The sequence below is a fragment of the Macrotis lagotis genome, chromosome 2 (assembly GCF_037893015.1).
Source record: "Macrotis lagotis isolate mMagLag1 chromosome 2, bilby.v1.9.chrom.fasta, whole genome shotgun sequence".
Taxonomy (NCBI): domain Eukaryota; kingdom Metazoa; phylum Chordata; class Mammalia; order Peramelemorphia; family Peramelidae; genus Macrotis; species Macrotis lagotis.
The window spans coordinates 295,506,091-295,525,365 of NC_133659.1; the positions used below are offsets into that span (position 1 = coordinate 295,506,091).

At 31.9% G+C, this 19,275-nt stretch overlaps 1 protein-coding gene across 1 annotated transcript in view; it reads left to right on the top strand.

Moving 5' to 3' along the window:
• The first annotated feature begins 3,575 nt into the window (after nt 1-3,575).
• Nucleotides 3,576-19,275, top strand: part of PTPRQ (protein tyrosine phosphatase receptor type Q) — a 316,015-nt gene continuing 300,315 nt past the window's right edge. The window contains exons 1-4 of the mRNA XM_074221062.1: nt 3,576-3,656; nt 4,047-4,158; nt 4,884-5,110; nt 9,098-9,167. Coding sequence (XP_074077163.1) covers nt 3,600-3,656; nt 4,047-4,158; nt 4,884-5,110; nt 9,098-9,167 — 466 coding nt within the window. The 5' untranslated portion in view covers nt 3,576-3,599. The remainder of the gene's footprint in view (nt 3,657-4,046; nt 4,159-4,883; nt 5,111-9,097; nt 9,168-19,275) is intronic.

A 19,275-nucleotide genomic window follows, 5' to 3' on the forward strand; every position in this document is an offset into this window, starting at 1 on the left:
TATGTCTAAATTCTGTACCCATTTTAACCTTATTTTGTTATAGGGTGTGAGATATGGGTCTATGCCTAATTTTTGCCATACTATTTTCCAGTTTTCCCAACAATTTTTGTCAAATAGTGAGTTCTTATCCCAGAAGCTGATGTCTTTCAGTTTGTCAAACAGTTGGTTGCTGTAGTCATTTACTGTGGTTTCCTTTGGACCTATCCTAATCCATTGATTCATTACTACCAGGCAGTTTTGATGACTGCCACTTTATAGTATAGATTTAGATCTGGTAGAGCTAGGCCACCTCCCTTTATATTTTTGTTTCACCCAGTTCCCTTGCTCTTTTTGAACATTTGTTGCTCCAGATGAATTTTGTTACTATGTTTTCTAGTTTGGTAAAATATTTATTTGGTAGTTTGATTGGCATGGCACTGAATAAGTAATTTAATTTGGGTAGAATTGTGATTTTTTATTATATTAGCTCGACCTAACCATGAGCAATTAGCATCTTCCCAATTATTTAGATCTGACTTTATTTAGGTGAGAAGTGCTTAATCAGTGTGTTCTTACAGTTTCTGGGTTTATCTTGGGAGGTAGATTCTCAAGCATTTAATGTTGTCTATGGTTTCTTTATTTTTTAAAAAAATATTTATTTAAGACAATGGGGTTAAAGTGACTTACCTAAGGTCACACAGCCAGGCAATTATTAAATGTCTGAGGTCGGATTTGAACTCAAGTCCTCCTGACTCCAAGACTGATGCTCTATCCATTGTACCACCTAGCTGCCCCTATAATTACTTTAAATGGAATTTCTCTTTCTATCTCTTGCTCTTAGATTTCATTGTCCAATATGAAAATTTTCTTTTTTTTTAAGAAAGAGTTTATTTATTTTGAATTTTACAATTTCCCCTCCATTCTTGCTTCTCTCCCCCCCCCACAGAAGGCATTCTGTTAGTGTTTACATCAGTTCCATGTTATACACTGATCTTATGAGAATATTCTTAAATAACTTTTTTGAACTTCTGTTATTTTTTTGTTGTTCAGTCATGATTCCATGGACTTTCTTGGTCCATGAGGGCTTTCTTGGTAAAAATAATGGAATAGTTCACCATTTCTTTCTCCAATGTGTCGACCATTTTACAGATGAGAAACTGAGGCAAATAGGGATTAAGTGACTTTGCCAGGGTCACATAGCTAGTGAAACCAGACTTGAAATCAGATCTTGATTCCTGGTGCTCTGTACACTTTTTTTTATTTTTTCATATTTGCATTTTATTTTTTGCTGTGCAAGATGGAAATTTTATAATAATTTCATATTCTATGTTATTTAAACATATAACTACATACAGAGGTATCTGTTATTCCTGTACATAATCTTATTTAATAACTTATAAAAACAAATCAATTTTGTAATGAATTTCAACTAGGGTATTTTATATATACTTCATAGCAAAAAAAGTTCAGAAAAAAACAATTCCTTGAATTTCAGATTTGTGCTTATATTTTAGAGGCAATTACAAATCTGTTTTCTGAAAGATACTGTTTATATTAATTTATTTTAGTAGGAAAGATGCCACTAAATTGCTAAACTACTCCACTGTTAAACTCCGCATACCAAATTGTCCATTCTGTTATAGTTGAAACATATCATTTACCTGGTCATACAGTTTATTATCACATAACCTTTATACACTGTACCTTATAACTACAAGAGCATTTGCAATGGAATCAAAAGAGTACTGGAATGGATACTGAAAGATCTGAGTTCTGATTCTATTCAGTGGCATGCTAGTTTTCTGCTCTTCCCAAGTAATTTCAACTTTGTACCTCATCTATTAATTCATGAAATGAAAAGGATGTACTGAAAAAATTTCAGTTCCTTGTCACCCATGAAAAATACTATATTTTATTGCTATACGTTCATCATTGGTATAAATACATCACTACCCATAACGATTTCTCCCAGGTTTTATTGCTTTTTTATGAACTTAAGTAATATTGGATATTGGAATGTTTGCGAAACTGGTTCCAAAGTAATAGTAAGTTTGAAATAAGATGAAAGTTTTTGAAGTTGTTTTAAATAAAATCAAAAGATTATCTTGATAAGAAATGTTATTTCAATTTAATGCAACATTAATTTCTTTGGTTCTATCTGTAGTCTCATGCAGGTAAAGGAAATGCATTATTTTTGCCAATAGTTTTAGGTTGAGTCTACATAAGGTCTGTTTTGCAAATACTTGGCCGCGAATCCTCTTTCTCTCCCCCCTGTATTGTCTATCTGGAATCTGTGCTAAGATAAGGCAGAGTGGGAACTTGACTCATTGGTAACCAATCAGGAGGCCTTTGTGTGGAAAACTCCCCTCCAGATAGTACTAACCAGTCCAAATAAATGTCTAGAAATAAAAGTCAAAACAAATATGAAAAAGCATAGAGGAAAGGATTTGGTGAAAAAGGTAGTACCACCACTGTTTCCTTTTCTAATCTAATCAAATTTCTAATTATTTCTAATCAAAATGGTAGTTTGCTTTTACAGCAGTCTATAACTTTCATTTGTCATGCTCATATTTAGGGAAAAAACATTTTAATTTCATTTCCTTTCTCATTATTCTCCTCACCTCTAATAAACAACCAAAGAGTCATATGAATATGCCGTAGTTTTAAAATATTCTACTACATTATACATTATACTCTAATATACACACAATTTTTATACAATATTTAAGCTAGAGAGAATAAATTATCAAATAGCTACACTGATCATATTATAATGAAATTTTCCAGAAAGAATCATATTATATACATACATATATATATATATATATGTATATATATATATATATATATGTCATAGAATAGATAGTTTTGAAAAAAACAGATCTAAGAGTTCTTAAGTTAACTAAACATAGAGATCCCTTAATGTGATTGGGTAGGTAGCTGGTATTAGAATTCTTTTGAAATACCATTTGTTTCATATTGTTTCATCATTCTTGCTCATTTTCGAATGAAGGGATGATCTTTGAAATTTGTGTTTCCATTCTAAGAACCTGAAAGACCTGAGAAACTTAGAGCCTTCAATATTTCAACACACTCCTTTTCTTTGTACTGGAGAATGCCTTCTGGACATGTGGATAGGTATCATGTGGTTCTTGTTCCTGATGGTGGCGTTGTTGCAATCAGAGACCTTGGCCGTGGGGAGTATCAGGTAAAGTGCTCATTGAAGCTCTTTGTTTATATGTGATAGTGTTGGCAAAGTTCTTTATGAAACTGGTGAACCATGAAAACTCACCTCTTAACTTCTTGGGTTTTTTTTAAGCATAGGACAAAGACAAAAACCTTGATGTCAAATTTATGAGCATAAATTTCAGCATTGGAGGGTCGTTACCTTAACAACAGCTAGTGTATCTTTTTCTTTTTTTCCCTTCAAGTCTACCATAAAGCTCCGGCCAGTCATCCAAGGGTTCATGAATAGTTTAACAAAGTAAGGGCAGTGCTATTGAGTAATACATGCTCATTAATTGTGTACTTGCCAGGAAGATCTGTCCTTAAATCATTAATGCAGGCAACATTTCCCTGTAAAGCCATCAATGTAATTCCACTGTCTGAAAAATGTAATAATGATGGCTTTTCTTATAATATTTATCTTACTTTTTATTGGGACTTCAGAGACACAGGTATTTCATACTTAACTGAGAGGGCTGGAGAATGGGTTAGCTGTAAATTCTCGAGTTTTTATTGAATGCTTCGATCTAGTGACAGTTTTGTAGAGTTTATATGAGGCAGATATGGACTTCTTAGGTGATGTATTACCGTATGATATATATACTGACTTATCTATTATATATATAAATCAGAATCTATAACTATTGCAAAGTAGATTACTTGTTATTTATTGATACACTGTAGCAAACTTTTAAACATCTTTCTTGTAATATAGTGCCTTAGTTTCTTGTAGATATTTTTCATCAATTATTACATTCTAATTTTAGATTTTTGACCTTTCTTGTATTTTCTTTCTTCCTTGAAAAGAGTTTATTGTCTTTGATTTCTTCTTGTTACTATAGATTGATGTCTCCAATGCTATTCCTGGGACGAGATATAATGTAACCATTTCTTCAGTTTCTGCTACAACGTTCGGTACACCTGTTAGCAAAATGGTGACAACAAATGTGACCAGTGAGTATAATAAACATTCTTATAGCAATACCTATTTTAATTTTCAAGATAACATGTTTTAAAATTATTTTCATATTAATTTTAGGCAATTCAAATCCTCAATTTTTGACTTGATGAAAGTTTTTGTTTACTTATTAATGTGCATGAAAATAAAGTGCTAAGTTCTCATTGAGAAAAAGTCCAGAGTACTTTTGAACCTAACTTGGATTCTGATGATCATTTGGGCTAATTCTTAGACATCTTTAATGTGAAAAAGAGCAAAAATAGCTATTTTATACTGCTTATGAATTTGAACATCTGAATGAGGTAGAATCATGATTAATGTTAAATAAGGAGTTTCTCAACAAGGTCTAATAAGCAAATAATTTATAATATAATATAATATAATCATATAATAATGTATTTGTATTTTTTTGTTTAATTTTTGTTTGGATTTTTTACATTAAGGATGATTTTTTAAAAGACTTGGCTTTGAATCATGTTTATTCTGTGATTTTTTTAATGTTCCATTTTTTACATTCTTAGCAAAGAATGTTTCTGGTATTCCCCAAAGCATTTAATCATTTTTTAAAAGCAGAGCTCTAAGGAGAGCTGTTTCACATTGAATCCATTAGTCTCTGGGAACTTCAAAAGTCTAGGTTGGAAATAACTTTCCTTCTATATGAACTGTGGAAATACTCAAATTGTTACTTGACATTTTAATTAAAGGCATTTTGTTTTTACAGATCCCGGGCCTCCTGTGTTCCTTGCAGGTGAAAGAGTAGGATCTGCTGGTATCCTTCTCTCTTGGAATACACCACCAAAGCCAAATGGAAGGATTAAATCATACATCGTTAAATACAAGGAAGTTTGCCCATGGATGCAAACTACCTATACACAAGTTAGAGCAAAACCAGATAGTTTGGAAGTGCTTCTTACTAATCTAAATCCTGGAACAACTTATGAAATTAAGGTAAGCTTGAAAGAATCTGCATGATTTGTTGTTTAAATTAAGTTTTTATTTAATAGTCTTGGAATTAAAATAAAGCACTAATTTATTTGTAATCTGACTAAAGTTCATCATATAAATGATGAAGGAACTAAGGGAAATAATCAAAAGAAGCAATTCTTTGCTTTTCTTTCATTCTGGAACTTTGGAAAATTAAGTACTTTTTTTGGAAGATTAAGTAAAAATGTGTTTCTGTTGTCCTAAGTTATGTACAAAAACTAAAAATAAATACCTCCTTCTTGATGTAAAAAATAAATTTGACACTACTTTGAATATTTTTGTAAATAAAAAAATCTGTCACTTGGTTCTATGAAAAGAGTACTGGATCTTGGTATTGCCATTTACTGCTTGTGTAAGCTTAGACAGGCAACTTCATTTCCCTGGGCCTCAGTTTCCTCATATAAAATGAGGGGTTGGACTTGATAACCTCTAAGGTACTTTGCAGCTCTAAATCTATGATCTTTTTGTGCTAAGTAATCATAACACTGAATTAGTCTTGTTCATTTCTCTCTCTATTAATCTTCCATGACCAACACCTGCCTTAAAAAAAGTTTAATTTTTGTAAGCACAGATTCCATAAATGTAGCAATTTAGATATCTTAACACTTCACTGATTTTAAATGTGCCAAGTTAGGAAAAGCTTGTTTGCAAGTCCAAATAATGAGGAAATAGGTCAAAGGCAGCACTAAATTATATTGAGCTTGTAATATTATTTACAATGAAATGTGTCAGTGATGTTTTTTCTTGAGAAGGATAGTGGAAAATTTAGATAAACATCCAGAAGACTGTTTATTCATAACAATTTTAATAGGCAGTTGGCTTTTAAACACTGGAAAAATTTGGATATAGTTTTATAGATCTTTAAATTTCCTTTTTTCATGAAAAATGTTTTATTGATTTAAAAATAATATTACTATCATTTCCTAATTACCCTCCTCCAAAACCTTTCTTTGTAATAAGGAAGTGCTAGTAAACAAAACAAAATAACAAAAATAAAAAAAAAACAAACCAAGTAACCATAGTGACTATGTCTGATGGCGTAGGACTAATTTCTTCAGAGCACTTTTCTTATAGTTCTTTAAAATCTCATAAATAAAAATTCAGGTGGGTGGCAAAGTGGATAGAATACTGGAGCTGGAGTCAGGAGGACTCAACTCTCTGTGTTCAAATCTGACTTTGGATATTTAATAGCTGTGTGATCTTAGATAAGTCACTTAATGCCATTTCCTCAGTTTCCTCATCTGTACAAATGAGCTGCAGAAGGAATTGGAAAACCCCAGTACCTCTGCCAAGAAAACTCCAAATGCAGTACAAATAGTCCGACACACTCACATAAGTGAATCCCTACAATAAATTCTCTAAAGTTCCTTTATAAAAGTTCAATTGGTTAATTAACTTAATAAAGTTAATTTGATACATCTCTTTACATTTTTTTAATTTAAAAACTATGGTCATCATTTCCTAGTTACAATCCATTTTTTTTCACAAAAGTAATAGACAAAACCAACAATTGCATAAATGAAACACATTGCCATGTCTAATAGCCAGCTACAGGATTTCTCTGACTATAATTTCTTCTTCCCCAGTTAGAGCAGAAAGGGTTGCACATCATTAGTCTTCTGGAGTCATGATTAGTTATTTCATTGATATGATTTATTCAGGTTCTTTATAGGAAGTAATTATTTTCAGGGTTACATTCTTTCCTATTCTGTGACATAAGGTAGATTGCTGGGCCTGGAGTTAGGAAGAACTGAAGTCAAATCCAATCTCAGACCTTGTTATCTGTGTATCCTGGGCAAGTCACTTAACCTCTATTTCAATTAGCTCCTGCAGCAATGAAATAAAGATAATAGTCTGTCATTCATATCAATAACAGTTAACATTGCTGCAAAAAGGTATTTTATATCCTCAAAACAACCTCACATTTTACAGATGAAGAAACTGAGTCATTGTTGGGAGGATCAAATTTGATCAAATGAGAAAATGTTTGTCGAACACCTCAGAGTCTCTAGAACATAGTAAATGCTTCTTTCTTTCCTAATATTGCCTATACAAATTCAACTTTTTCAACTTATGGTCAAAATGTGTGTATATCTTTAAAGAAATATTGCTGGGGTGGCTAGGTGGCACAGTGGATAGAGCACTGGCCCTGGAGTCAGGAGTACTTGAGTTCAAATCCAGTCTCAGACACTTAATAATTACCTAGCTGTGTGGCCCTGGGCAAGCCACTTAACCCCATTTGCCTTGCAAAAACCTAAAAAAAAAAATAAAAAAAGAAATATTGCTAAATCAGAAATGACAATTTGTACTGAGGCAGCATGGAACCTAATGATTAGTGTGTTTTTTTATTAGGAAAAAAATAATATTTTTGTCATTACACTTCACAGAATATAATCAAGCTCAGAGTAAGGATTTCAAGTTTCTGATACATTTATTGTTGTTGGTGGTGATTGTTCTGTAATGTCTGACTCTTTGAGACCCTGTGGACCATATCGTCCATGGAAAAGATATTGGAGTGGTTGGCCATTTCCATCTCCAGACGATTAAGACAAATAGAGGTTAAGGATCACTCAGCTAGTAAATGACTTAGTCTGAATTTGAACTCAGGTGTTCCTGTCTCCAGGCCAGTACTGCATCTGCTGAGCCATCTAATTTCCTTAAATTCATTGCTACCGATCATAAATGAATCTGAAATAAAATTGTGTTAGGGAACTCCCAATGCTGAAATTCCTTCAACTTATACAGATTGTTACTTCCTATTTCTTTTGTTAGAGCTCTAATCTAAGCATATTTTCCAAAAGTCCCAGAGTTTAACACGAATACAATGCACCCTTTTACTTAAGTTGGTTCTCTCACAATGCTTCTGCAATATTCTGATGTTTGCTCTAGGAAAGTCCAAAGATTTATGATGTCCATCTAATTAAAAATTCATAGGTAAAGAAACAAATTTAGACTTTTTTTTTCTTTTTGTATGGCAGTTGAAATGTGTTTAGCTCGATCCTTCTAAAGGAGTTTGCCTAAGATATTAAACACAAGCTAAATTCTTTCATGATTATTCTCAGCATCTAATCTAAAGAAGTGCTGTTGACAGGAGTGGGAGTCAGCCATCAAGAGTTTTCTCCTTAGTCAGTCTGACAAGGCTTCTTAACACAGCTTCTTGTGTTTCTCAACTCAGAGTTCTTGGGAACCCTTGATTCTACCCAGAATTTCATAGCCTCATCATCTTCTCATTTTTTTTCACATAAGCATCAGCCAATGGTTTCCAATGGCAACGTTTGGTATTGGGTATTTCTCCTCCTACAATATTTCAACATGACATTTTGGAAGAAGGTATAATGACAGAAGAAGTGGTTCAATGTAGTGGATAGAGAACTGACTTTGGAACAGGAAGATGTGGATTCAAGTTCCATCTTTGACACCTACTAACTGGAATTCTGGACAAGTCTAAATCAGTCACCACCATTGGCAAAACTCTTAATACTATACATTAAATTAAAAATCTGACATTGTCTTGATATCCTAATCTATAATCAAGAACATTGGACCCTAAAGTTACTTTACATAGCTAGCAATGGAATGAGAATCTTTTTGTAACTGTGTGAAAGTAAAAGATAATCACTTAGAGATCTGTCAATTCAGAGATCTGCAATGATGGAGGGAGGATATTCCTCAATTTCAGCTACCCATCTTAATGAAATTCCAGATCTAGCCCCCAAATTATTTTGGAGACAATGAAATTTACCTTGAACTTGACTTATAGAAGCTCAAGGCATAGGGTTGACTTTATTTTTATTTCATGACAAAATTCTGGTAATGTTGGAAGAACCAAAAACAGAAACTTGATATTTTTATGATTTGGATTTTACTTTTTTATTTTTTATTTTTATTGTTTCAAAGATGTTATAATATCCGGTCCTATAATTTAAATGCTATTCTTTTGGTTTATTTTAGGTGGCTGCTGAAAACAGTGCTGGCATTGGAATATTTAGTGAGCCTTTTCTCTTCCAAACTGCAGAAAGTGGTAATTATCCTAAAAATTCATTAATACAAATTAATTTAATTACAAATGTGTTCAGTTTGCCATTGGTGGGTTTGAAAAAATCTGACATTGTCTTGATATCCTAAATTATAATGTTCAAGAACATTGGACCCTAATGTTGCTATTACATGGCTAGCAATAAATGGAATGAGAATCCTTTTGTAACTGTGTGAAAGTAAAGGATAATCACTTAAAGATATATTACTCTCCTTTAAAAAATTTTTATTATTTAATCTTTTTTTTACTCTTTGTGTTTGTATTTGGGGTTATATTACTGGATGGTTCACTATTTCCTTCTCCAGAACATTTTATAGTTGAGGAACTGAGGCAAATAGGGTGAAATGATTTACCCAGGATCATACAGTTAAATAATTGTCTAAGACTGAATGTGAACTCAGGAAAATGAGTCTTTCTGTTTCTGGTCCTAACACTTTATCCTCCATGCCACCCAACTGACTCCTTTTTATATTAAAAATATACTTTTTAATTTACAAGCATTTATTTTCTCTACCCCCCACCTCTCCCAGATAAGTTATAGTGAAGCAAAACAAATTCCCACATATGTCATGTACCAAAATATTTATCTTACTCTGCATTTTCAGGCCATTGCTTTTCTATTAGGAGGAAAGTAACATTCTTTATCAATGATCCTCTGGAATCTTGCTGATCTCAATTCATATACACCTTGATAGACAGGCCTTGTGAGTTGCTATACTCCACAAAACAAATGAATAAATGATTAATATTAGTAACGTGTAGCCAAGTTCCAATGAGTCTCTCCTAACCTAAATAACTTAAATGATTATTCTGTTTACATATAGGAATGTCCAATAACCTTCAACAATCATTTTTGTAATGTTTTGAGTTTTATATATTTCTCATTCCCTTCCTTCCCTCACTTGCTCCCCCTGAAAGAAAACAATCTAATATAGACTCTGCATGTATAACCCTGTTAAACATATATCCATGTTAATCATGTTGTGGAAGAAAAATTTAATTGAAAAAGGAAAAAACTTGAGTAAAACATAATATCCAAGATAACTTTTAAAAACTGAAGATAGTAAGTTTTGGTCTACATTCAAACTTCACAGTTCTTTCCCTGAATATGGATGGTTCTTTCCATCACAAGTCTTTTAAAATTTTCTTTGATTACTGTCCTGTTGAGATGAGAAAGTTGACCATAGTTAGATATTCACCCAATGTATGTACCATGTTCTTTTGATTCTGCTCATTTCACTAAGCATCAGTTTATGCAAATCTTTCCAGGCTATTCTGCAGTTCCATCCCTCAACAATAGTGTTCCATTACATACATATATCACAATTTATTCAGTCATTCCCCAAATGATAGGCATTCAAATGCCCAATAACCTTAAGGTAATAATTCTGCCTCTTCTTATTCCTAGGCTTTTATAAAATTTTAAATATTAAGCATCTAGTAAAAGGAAAAACTATTCTAAATGGTGGTTTTTGTCAAGAGAAACTGAGCCAGACTCTGTAACTTACTGCCCAACAGTAAAAGATAAACCTGATCCAGCTCCTCTTTAAAGTTTCAAGTTACCTGAGAATGAGTCTTATATCTGTTTAAGTCAAAAAGAGTTGTAATCTCAAATGGGAGAATGAATACTCACAAGTATGAAATAAGTTAATTATAGATGTGACTTCAGGGTTCGGATTGAGGTTCTTTCTGCCTTATAGTGAAGAAGTTTTAAAATTTTCTGTAACCAGTCCTTTTTTAGGTGACTTCCAAAATCTGTCCACTTTTCAGTAAATCCCATTCAGTAGTGACATAGTATTTGAGTAAGATTCTAGTGTATAAGTTAACTTCTATTGGAAGACACCAGGCAGGCTGAAATTAGCGTGCAAGAGCTGTCCATGTTTAAAGAGTTTAATTCAATGATGGAAACATTTTTGGTTGAATAAAGAAGGTCATTATAAAACATTCAACTTACATTTAAGTAACTGTTTTCTATTGAGTAAAAATGTTTTAAATTGATTGATTGCTTTGTATTTAACTTACCATCTGTTAACGAAAGATGATTTATTTATTTTAATTGTAATGAATACATCTGCATTTCACTAGCCAGACTTCTTTAGATGACTTCCAAAATTGGTTCACTTTTCACTAAATCTCATTTCAATAATGACATAATGTTTGAGTGAGATTCTTGTGTATTAGTTAACTTCTATTACCAGTCTGAAATTAGTGTGCAAGAGTTGTTCATGTTTAAAGAATTTAATTCAATGATGGAAAAATTTTTGGTTGAATAAAGAAAGTCATTATAAAGCATTCAACTTAAATTTAAGTGACTGCTTTCTATTGAGTGAAAATGTTTTAAAATGATTACATTGTATTTAACTTACCATCTGTTAACCAAAGATGCTTTATTTATTTTAATTTTAATGAATACTGTTTTTTCAATTCAATGAAATTGTTTTAACTCAATATACTCTTTAAAAAATCACAAAATAAACTGGGTGAGCCCATTTGTTAATTTGCTAAGGCATAGTAAGTTATAGACTCAAAGAATCACAAATTTAAAGCTCAAGGGGACTTTAGAGGCCGTGTGATCAGAAAGATGAAGCGATTTGCCCAGTATTGCAAGCTATCATGCCAAGGGTCGGATCAGAAATTTTCTTTTTCCAAGTTATCAATGGAGAATAATTCCCCTGAAATTTATTAACATTGTAGGACTAGAATATTTCACATTTTATAGTTATTTTAATTAAAATATGTACAAATAAAATTATTATAATTCATCTGCATATTCAATCTAAGTTTTAATTTTATTTTAATAGTCTAAAAGCACCATGAGGTCAGTGATTGTTTAATCTAAGCTTTACATCTTTCTGAGAACTTGATACAGTGATATAAACATAGTAGATGAAATAGGTAAATAAAGTTTTACTTTTTCATTCAAGAAAACAAAATTTTCATTCACTCATTCATTCAGCATTGGTTAATCACTGAATAAGTGATAGACATTAAAATATGTTGGGGAATGAGAAATGAATTACCTCTTGCATTCAAATAGCTTAGCTTCAATTGGGGTGAGTGAAAAATTAGTGTTACTACTGGGGAGAGAAAAGAGGTTCCTCATAGAAGTTTATTTTTATGTTTTTGTAAGGCAAATGGGGTTAAGTGGCTTGCCCAAGGCCACACAGCTAGATAATCACTAAATATCTGAGACCAGATTCGAACCCAAGTACTCCTGACTTCAGGGCCTGTGCTTTATCTACTGAGCCACCTAGCCGTCCCTAGGAGTTTTATTTGAACTGAATTAGGAAGGTATGTAAGGCATAAGGCATTAAGCATTAGGGAGGACTGGATGAAGTAGATGTGAGGAAGGAATACAGATACAGAACATGCTAGGGGATAGTCATCAGGTTAGTTTTGGTATGTGTGATAAACCTAGAATTATGGGCTGGAGGCAGGATTTGAAGACTTTAAAACCTAAAATAAAAGCTGAATTTGTATTTTATCTAAAGACAAGGGGGAATCTTGATCAAGAGAATTTCATGATCAGCTGGAGGAATATATTAATTTGTTAGTTGTATGATGGATTGGAGGAGAGAGAGAGAGAGAGAGAGAGAGAGAGAGAGAGAGAGAGAGAGAGAGAGAGAGACTGACTGGAGGCAAGGAACCCCTTTAAGATGTTATTTTTAAAAAGGAAAGAAAAGGACATTATTGCAATAGTCCAGATGAGAGACAATACGTTTTGGAACAAGGGTGGTAGTTATGTGAGTATATTGTGGAGGTAGAGTCAGCAGCTTCTAGAATAAGTGGCTAGGTGGCATCGTGAAGAAGGCACTGTGCTTGGAGCCAGGAAGACTATCTGAGTGATTTCAAATCCAACCACAAAAACTTATTAACTGGATGACTTTGGGTCAATCATTTACTCCATCTCAGACTAACTACTCCAGTATTTTTGGCAAGAAAAAAAAAAAGCCCTAATGGGGTCATGAAGACTCAGAGAAACCGAAAAACCAGAAGAATCAGTAGGATTTGGTAACTTCTTGTTTCTGGGAAGGTAAGGAGGGGAAAAAAAGGTGAAGAAGATTCCAAGAATTTCAAACTGGGTAACTGGAAGAAGGGTGGTATCCTTAATAGCAAAATAAGAAGAGGTATGGCAGAGAAGAACAAATCAGTCTTCTAGGAGTTTGTATTCTAAGTTAATTTAGGAAGAGCTTGGGGAAAAGTTAATGGTTCAATGTGTTTAGAATTTAGAGGTAAGTTAATGAGAATAGTGCAAAATAAAGTCAGAAAGTGGAATGGAGCCAAAGTGTAGAGGGTTTTAATTAATGATCATTTAGTTGGTTCACAAGCATTATAATGGTCTTATTATGTACCAAGACTGTGACAAGTGTTGGAGGTACAAAGAAAAGTAAAATCAGTCATGCCTTCTGGGAGTTTACATTGTAATGGGGAGATAACAAGCAAATAACTAAATGCAAAGCCTTTGTTTGTTCCTCTCACCCAGGACAATACCAGGAATAAACTTAAATGAATTTTTACTGCCTGTTGAGTGAAGGATGGTTGGAGAAAGCAGAAACTACAAGATAATTTCCGAATCTATTTCAATAGTTTAGGAAGAGATGATGAGGTTCTAAAATAAGGTGTTGACATATGAATACAGATGAAAGAATGTAAATTGTTAAGTTACAAGAGACTGGAGTTGGCTGAATAGCCTTAATGTTTAAGGGAGGGAGAAGGACATGTCAAAGAGAACTCTGATGTCTCCAGTCTGAATGAGTGAGATCAAATAATGCTCTTCAAGATTTAAAACCTTCAACAACATGGTCTGTTCTGGTTTTTCCATTATTCCCATCCAGGCATTCCCTGTTCTAGCCATCTTGGTCTACTTACTGAACCTCCCCTATGACACCTTTTCTCCCATCCCTATGCCTTTGCAATGATTTTACTCCATGATTTGAATGTTCTTTCTTCTCACCTGTGAAGTCCTGGTTTCCTTCTCTGGTTCAATTACAGTGCATTTTTCCATATCAAGCCTTTTCTGGTATCCTCCGGTCTCTAGTGGCTTCCTATTCAAGGTGGGTGCTTTATATACAATTTACATTTCCCTCTACATGGGCATGTTTCCTCCATTAGAGTGTAAGATATTTTAGGTACAGGTTGTTTTACTTTTATCATTGTATACTGAGCACTTAAGGTAGTCCTGACACATAACAAACATATAAGGATGCATTTTAAAGCATTTTATTTAAAGTTTTGAATTATAAATACTATTTTTTTCCTTCCCCCTCTCCTGTCCCCATTCCTGATAGAGTAAGAAATCAGAGATAGGTTATACATGTGCAATCAGGTAAAATATTCTCATAATAGTTATTTTGTATGAGAAGACTTGAATAAAGGGGGGAAAATGAAAGAAAGTGAAAAATAGCATGCTCAGTCTATATTTAATCAGTATCTATTCTTCCTCTGGAGGGTGATAATATCTTTCATCATTAGTCCATGGGATTGTCATGGATCATTCTATTGCTGAGAATAACCAAGTCATTCATAGTTCTGCATTGAACAAAATTGCTGTTACTGTGTACTTGATTGATTTTTGCTACCAAAAAAAGAAGGGGGTGGGGGTGGGAGGATGGGTAGATTTATGAAGCAAAATAATGAGTTCATTTCTGGATGTAAGTTTGTGAAATGTTAGAGGAACATTTGGGTGAAGATTTCTATTGACACAAGACTACTGCTCATGAGAGATTGGGTTTAGAGTCTCCTGCATAGATATAATACTTGAACCTATTAAGCAGATGAAATGGCAATTAGAAACCATTTGTAGAGAAAAAAGAAATTAAAAAAAGACTTATGAGAAAAGCCATGTTAAAGGAATGAGGAATAAGTTGAAGATGAACTATTGGAGTTAACCCAAAAAGAAGTAGGGGTAGAAATAAGAGCAAAGTCAAAGGTCACAGCATCTAGTGAAGGAGATGGTTTTTGTAACATTCAAGAATTACTAGTTTATAACTTCTCTCAAATCCCTCCCCTAATGCCTTATCTCATGTGGAAAAGATAGGAATGGATATAATTAGATTGATTGAGAACTGGTTAATGAATGGATTGAAACTTAGTCCTTAATATATATATGTGTGTGTGTGTATGTGTGTGTGTGTGTATACATATATAGTTTATATATATTATATTATGTATATATATAATTTATATACATTATTATATAAATTATATATATATATATGTATATATATATATATATATATATATAATTTAACATTTTTGTTAAGGACTTACTTGAAAAAATAGATGCCCTGCTCATGAAGTTAAAGTTGACATATACTAGTTGCCAGAGTGGAGACTCCAAAGAATCTTGACAGGCTAAATAATTGTACTGTACCTAATTAGATGAAGTTGAATAGGGATAAATGCAAAGTTATACCTTTGACTACAGAAAAGTCTAACTTGATGATCTCATCAGCACCAATGAATTCAAATAATAAAGATATAAAGAGATGATTTCCATAATCTTGTCTCACTCTAAGCTTCAATTCTTTATTATCGACTACTTTTTTTGATATTTCAAATGAAATGTCCTGTAGGGATTTCAGATTCAACATGTCAAAGAAAAACAGTTTTAAAATCCTTCAAATTTGTTTTTATTTATCTTCTCTTTCTATACCTTGTTCTTTTAATTCTGTTCACTTCAGTCTTCATTGGTTCTTAGAGATCCTCTCTGTTCCCTTCCCAAATGCCATATAAACATCACAATTATATTCCATTACAATAATATATAATGATTGTTTAAAATCACAATAGGTGGATTCTCCCTTGGTTTCTGTTTTTGCTATAATAAAAAAAAGTCTTTAGATTTTTCTGTATGTAAGAGCCCCTTTCTTCCTTCTTTGCTCTCTTTGGGTATAAGTATACTAATGAAATTTCTGGGTAAAAGTGTATTCAGGCTAGTGATTTTTGGTATATAATTACAAAATGGATGTCCAAATTCATAATTCTACCATTGTTCTCAGTAGGAACAGCTCCATCATAGCTTCAGTGTGACTTTTTTCTCATCCATAACTCCAACATTTGCCATAGGTTTTTTTTCATACTGTTTTTGTGCTTGTTGTTATCTTTGCCAGTCTGATAAGTGGGAGGTAGAAACCCAGAGCTGCTTTAATTTGCTTTTGTCTAATTATTAATGACTTGGAGGATTTTTTTAGGTTTTTTTTTTTGCAAGGCATTGGGGTTAAGTGACTTGCCCAAGGCCACAAGGCTAGGTAATTATTAAGTGTCTGAGGCTGGATTTGAATTCAGGTACTCTTGACTCCAGGGCCAGTGCTCTATCCACTATGTCACTTAGCCTCCCCATGAGGATTTTTTTTTTAACAAGATAGCTTATGCTTATTCCTTTGAAGACTCCCTGTACATATTTTCTGATAATATGTCTATTGGGGGATGGGTTTTATAAATTTGAATCAATTCCTTACATGTCTTAGATATAAGACCTTCATCATAGAAATTTATGGCAAAGATTTTTCCCTTCTGATTCCCTTCTAACTTTAACTACTTTAATTTTTTGTTATGTACCAAAAATTTCTAAATTTTATATAATCAGATGTTTCTATTTTATTTTCTGTCCTCCTTATTATCTTTCTTTTAGTTATGAAGTTTTTCCTACACATAGATTACAGATAGGGGTAATTTTGTTATTTCTCCTGTAATTTTCCTAAAATATAACCTCTTTTGTTTAAGTCCCATATCCACTTATAGCTCATCTCAGTATACAGAATAAGCTTCTGGCCTATACCTAATTTCTGATAAACTTATTTTTAGTTGTCTAATCAGATTTTTGTTAAATAGTGAATTATTATCCAATTAGTATCTTTAGACTTATTAATAATAATATTAAATACTATTGTATCATTGGATTTATTATTTATTATTAACATTAAGTTAGTGTGTTTATTTGCTTTTGTATATCATGTATCTAATTTGTCTTAATTATTGACCTCCTTTTTTACTATTATAAATTGTTCTTATGAATACAAATAATAATTTGAGATTTGTTACTAGCTGGGCTTCTTCTTTCTCACTGTCTTCCATTATTTCCCTTGAGATATTCGACCTCTTATTCCTCTACATGACTTTCATTATTTTTTCTAGCTCTCTAAATTAATTCTTTGATAATTTGATTGCTATGGCACTGAATAAGTAAATTAATTTTGAAAATATTGTCAATTTTCATTATCTTCCTTAACTTGCATGTGGGTAATTCATATTTCTCCATTCAAATCTATCTTTGTGTAAAGATCATTCTACAGTTGTACTCATATAGCTCTTGTATATGTTGGCAGACAGATTCCCAAGAATTTTATACATTCTGTAGCAGTTTTCAGTGGATTTTCTCCTTTTATCTCTTCTTGCTGGGCTTTGTAATATATATGTGTTTATGTGTGTGTATATATACATATATGCATGTATAAGATGGAGGTGATTTATATGAATTTTCCTGGACACTAATGAAATTATTGTTTTCTTAAGAATTCTTTAAGTAAGCCTTCAAATCAACTACAAGATCAATATTTTTCTTTCTTTTTTTCTATACTTATTCCCTCAGTGTCATAACTATCATATCTATATGCATATCAAAAATACTGATAATGGGCAACCTGGTTTAACTCTTTTATTAGAAAGGCCCCTAGTTTATACCATTGTCTTAAATGTTGGATCTTGTTTCTAGATGGATGCCACTTATATTAAGAAAAGATCCATTTGTTCATATTTTCTATTTGCTTTTTTTTGAACAAACAGAGGTATTGTATCTTGTCAAAAGCCTTTTCTGCATCTATTGATATAATAATTTTGTTATTCTTATTTTCTTTTAAATAAAGATTTTTCTAAATATAAAAGTAACCCTATATTCCCAGTATAAATTGAGTTTGAACTATGTTGATATAGGTTCATTGCTCATTGTCTTTGCATCAGTGATCATTAGGTACTAACTGGGAAATTGTTTATTTGTTCCATTTTGATTTGTCTCTGGTTTTAATATCAAGAATTATTTATAACACAAAAAGAAATTGGTAGGGCTTCTTACTATTTTTCAAAATATTAATATTAAAATTAATTAAAAAAATACTTTCTAGATTTCACTTGTAAATTCATCTTGTCTTAATTTTTGTTCCCCATGGAAATTCATTTATGCATTGTTTGATGTAGTTTTCTGATAGTGGATTACTTAAATGATCTATTTTTTATTATATAAATTTGGATTTATTTCTGTTTTTGTAAACATTTATCCTTGTCCTTTAAGCTATTATTTTCATTAGAATATACTTGAGGAAAATAGTTTCCAATTATTTTATTTTTTACTTCTTTAATTACTGTAAACTTTCCTCTAATTTTTATATTAAAGTTAAATTTTGTAATTATTTAAAATCAGATTATTTTTAAAGCTTTATTTCATTTATCATTTTTTTGGTTTAGATTTTACTAAAACTTAATTTTACTAATCTCTTCCTTGATTTTTAGAATTTCTGCTTTTTTCTTTAGTTGTGAGTTTTGTTGTTCTGATATTTTAAAAAGGTTCAGTCCCAATGTGTAGATTTGCCTTTTTCTTTTGTGAAAGCATTTAGAGATAAACCTTTTTCCTTAAGGATAATTCTATCTTCATCCCATAAGCTTTTGCATATTGCTTCATTGCAGCAATTTTCTTTGAAATTTTTTGATGAAATTTGATAATTTTGATGAAATTTAAATATAAATATAATTTTATTTTAGTAGGTTCAGCATTTTCTCACTTGAGATTTCTGCTTTTCCATATTTTTGGTGAAGTATTTATGACTGGTTGTTGTATCAGAGCTATCCATGAAAGATCAAAAAGTATGTAGAATGCTTTCTATTCTTTTTCATTAATTACTCAAGATCATTTCTCATCTTTTTCAAAACCTATTCAGGTTCTTCTTCTTGTTTATTTTTTTATTAGATTCATTAAGATCTGATAATGACTATACTCTTATAATTTTATTGTTTATTTGTCCCTGAAAATTTTTTAACTTTTCTATTGCATATTTAGATGCTAAGCTATTTGTTGCATATTCATTAGGTATTGATATTGATT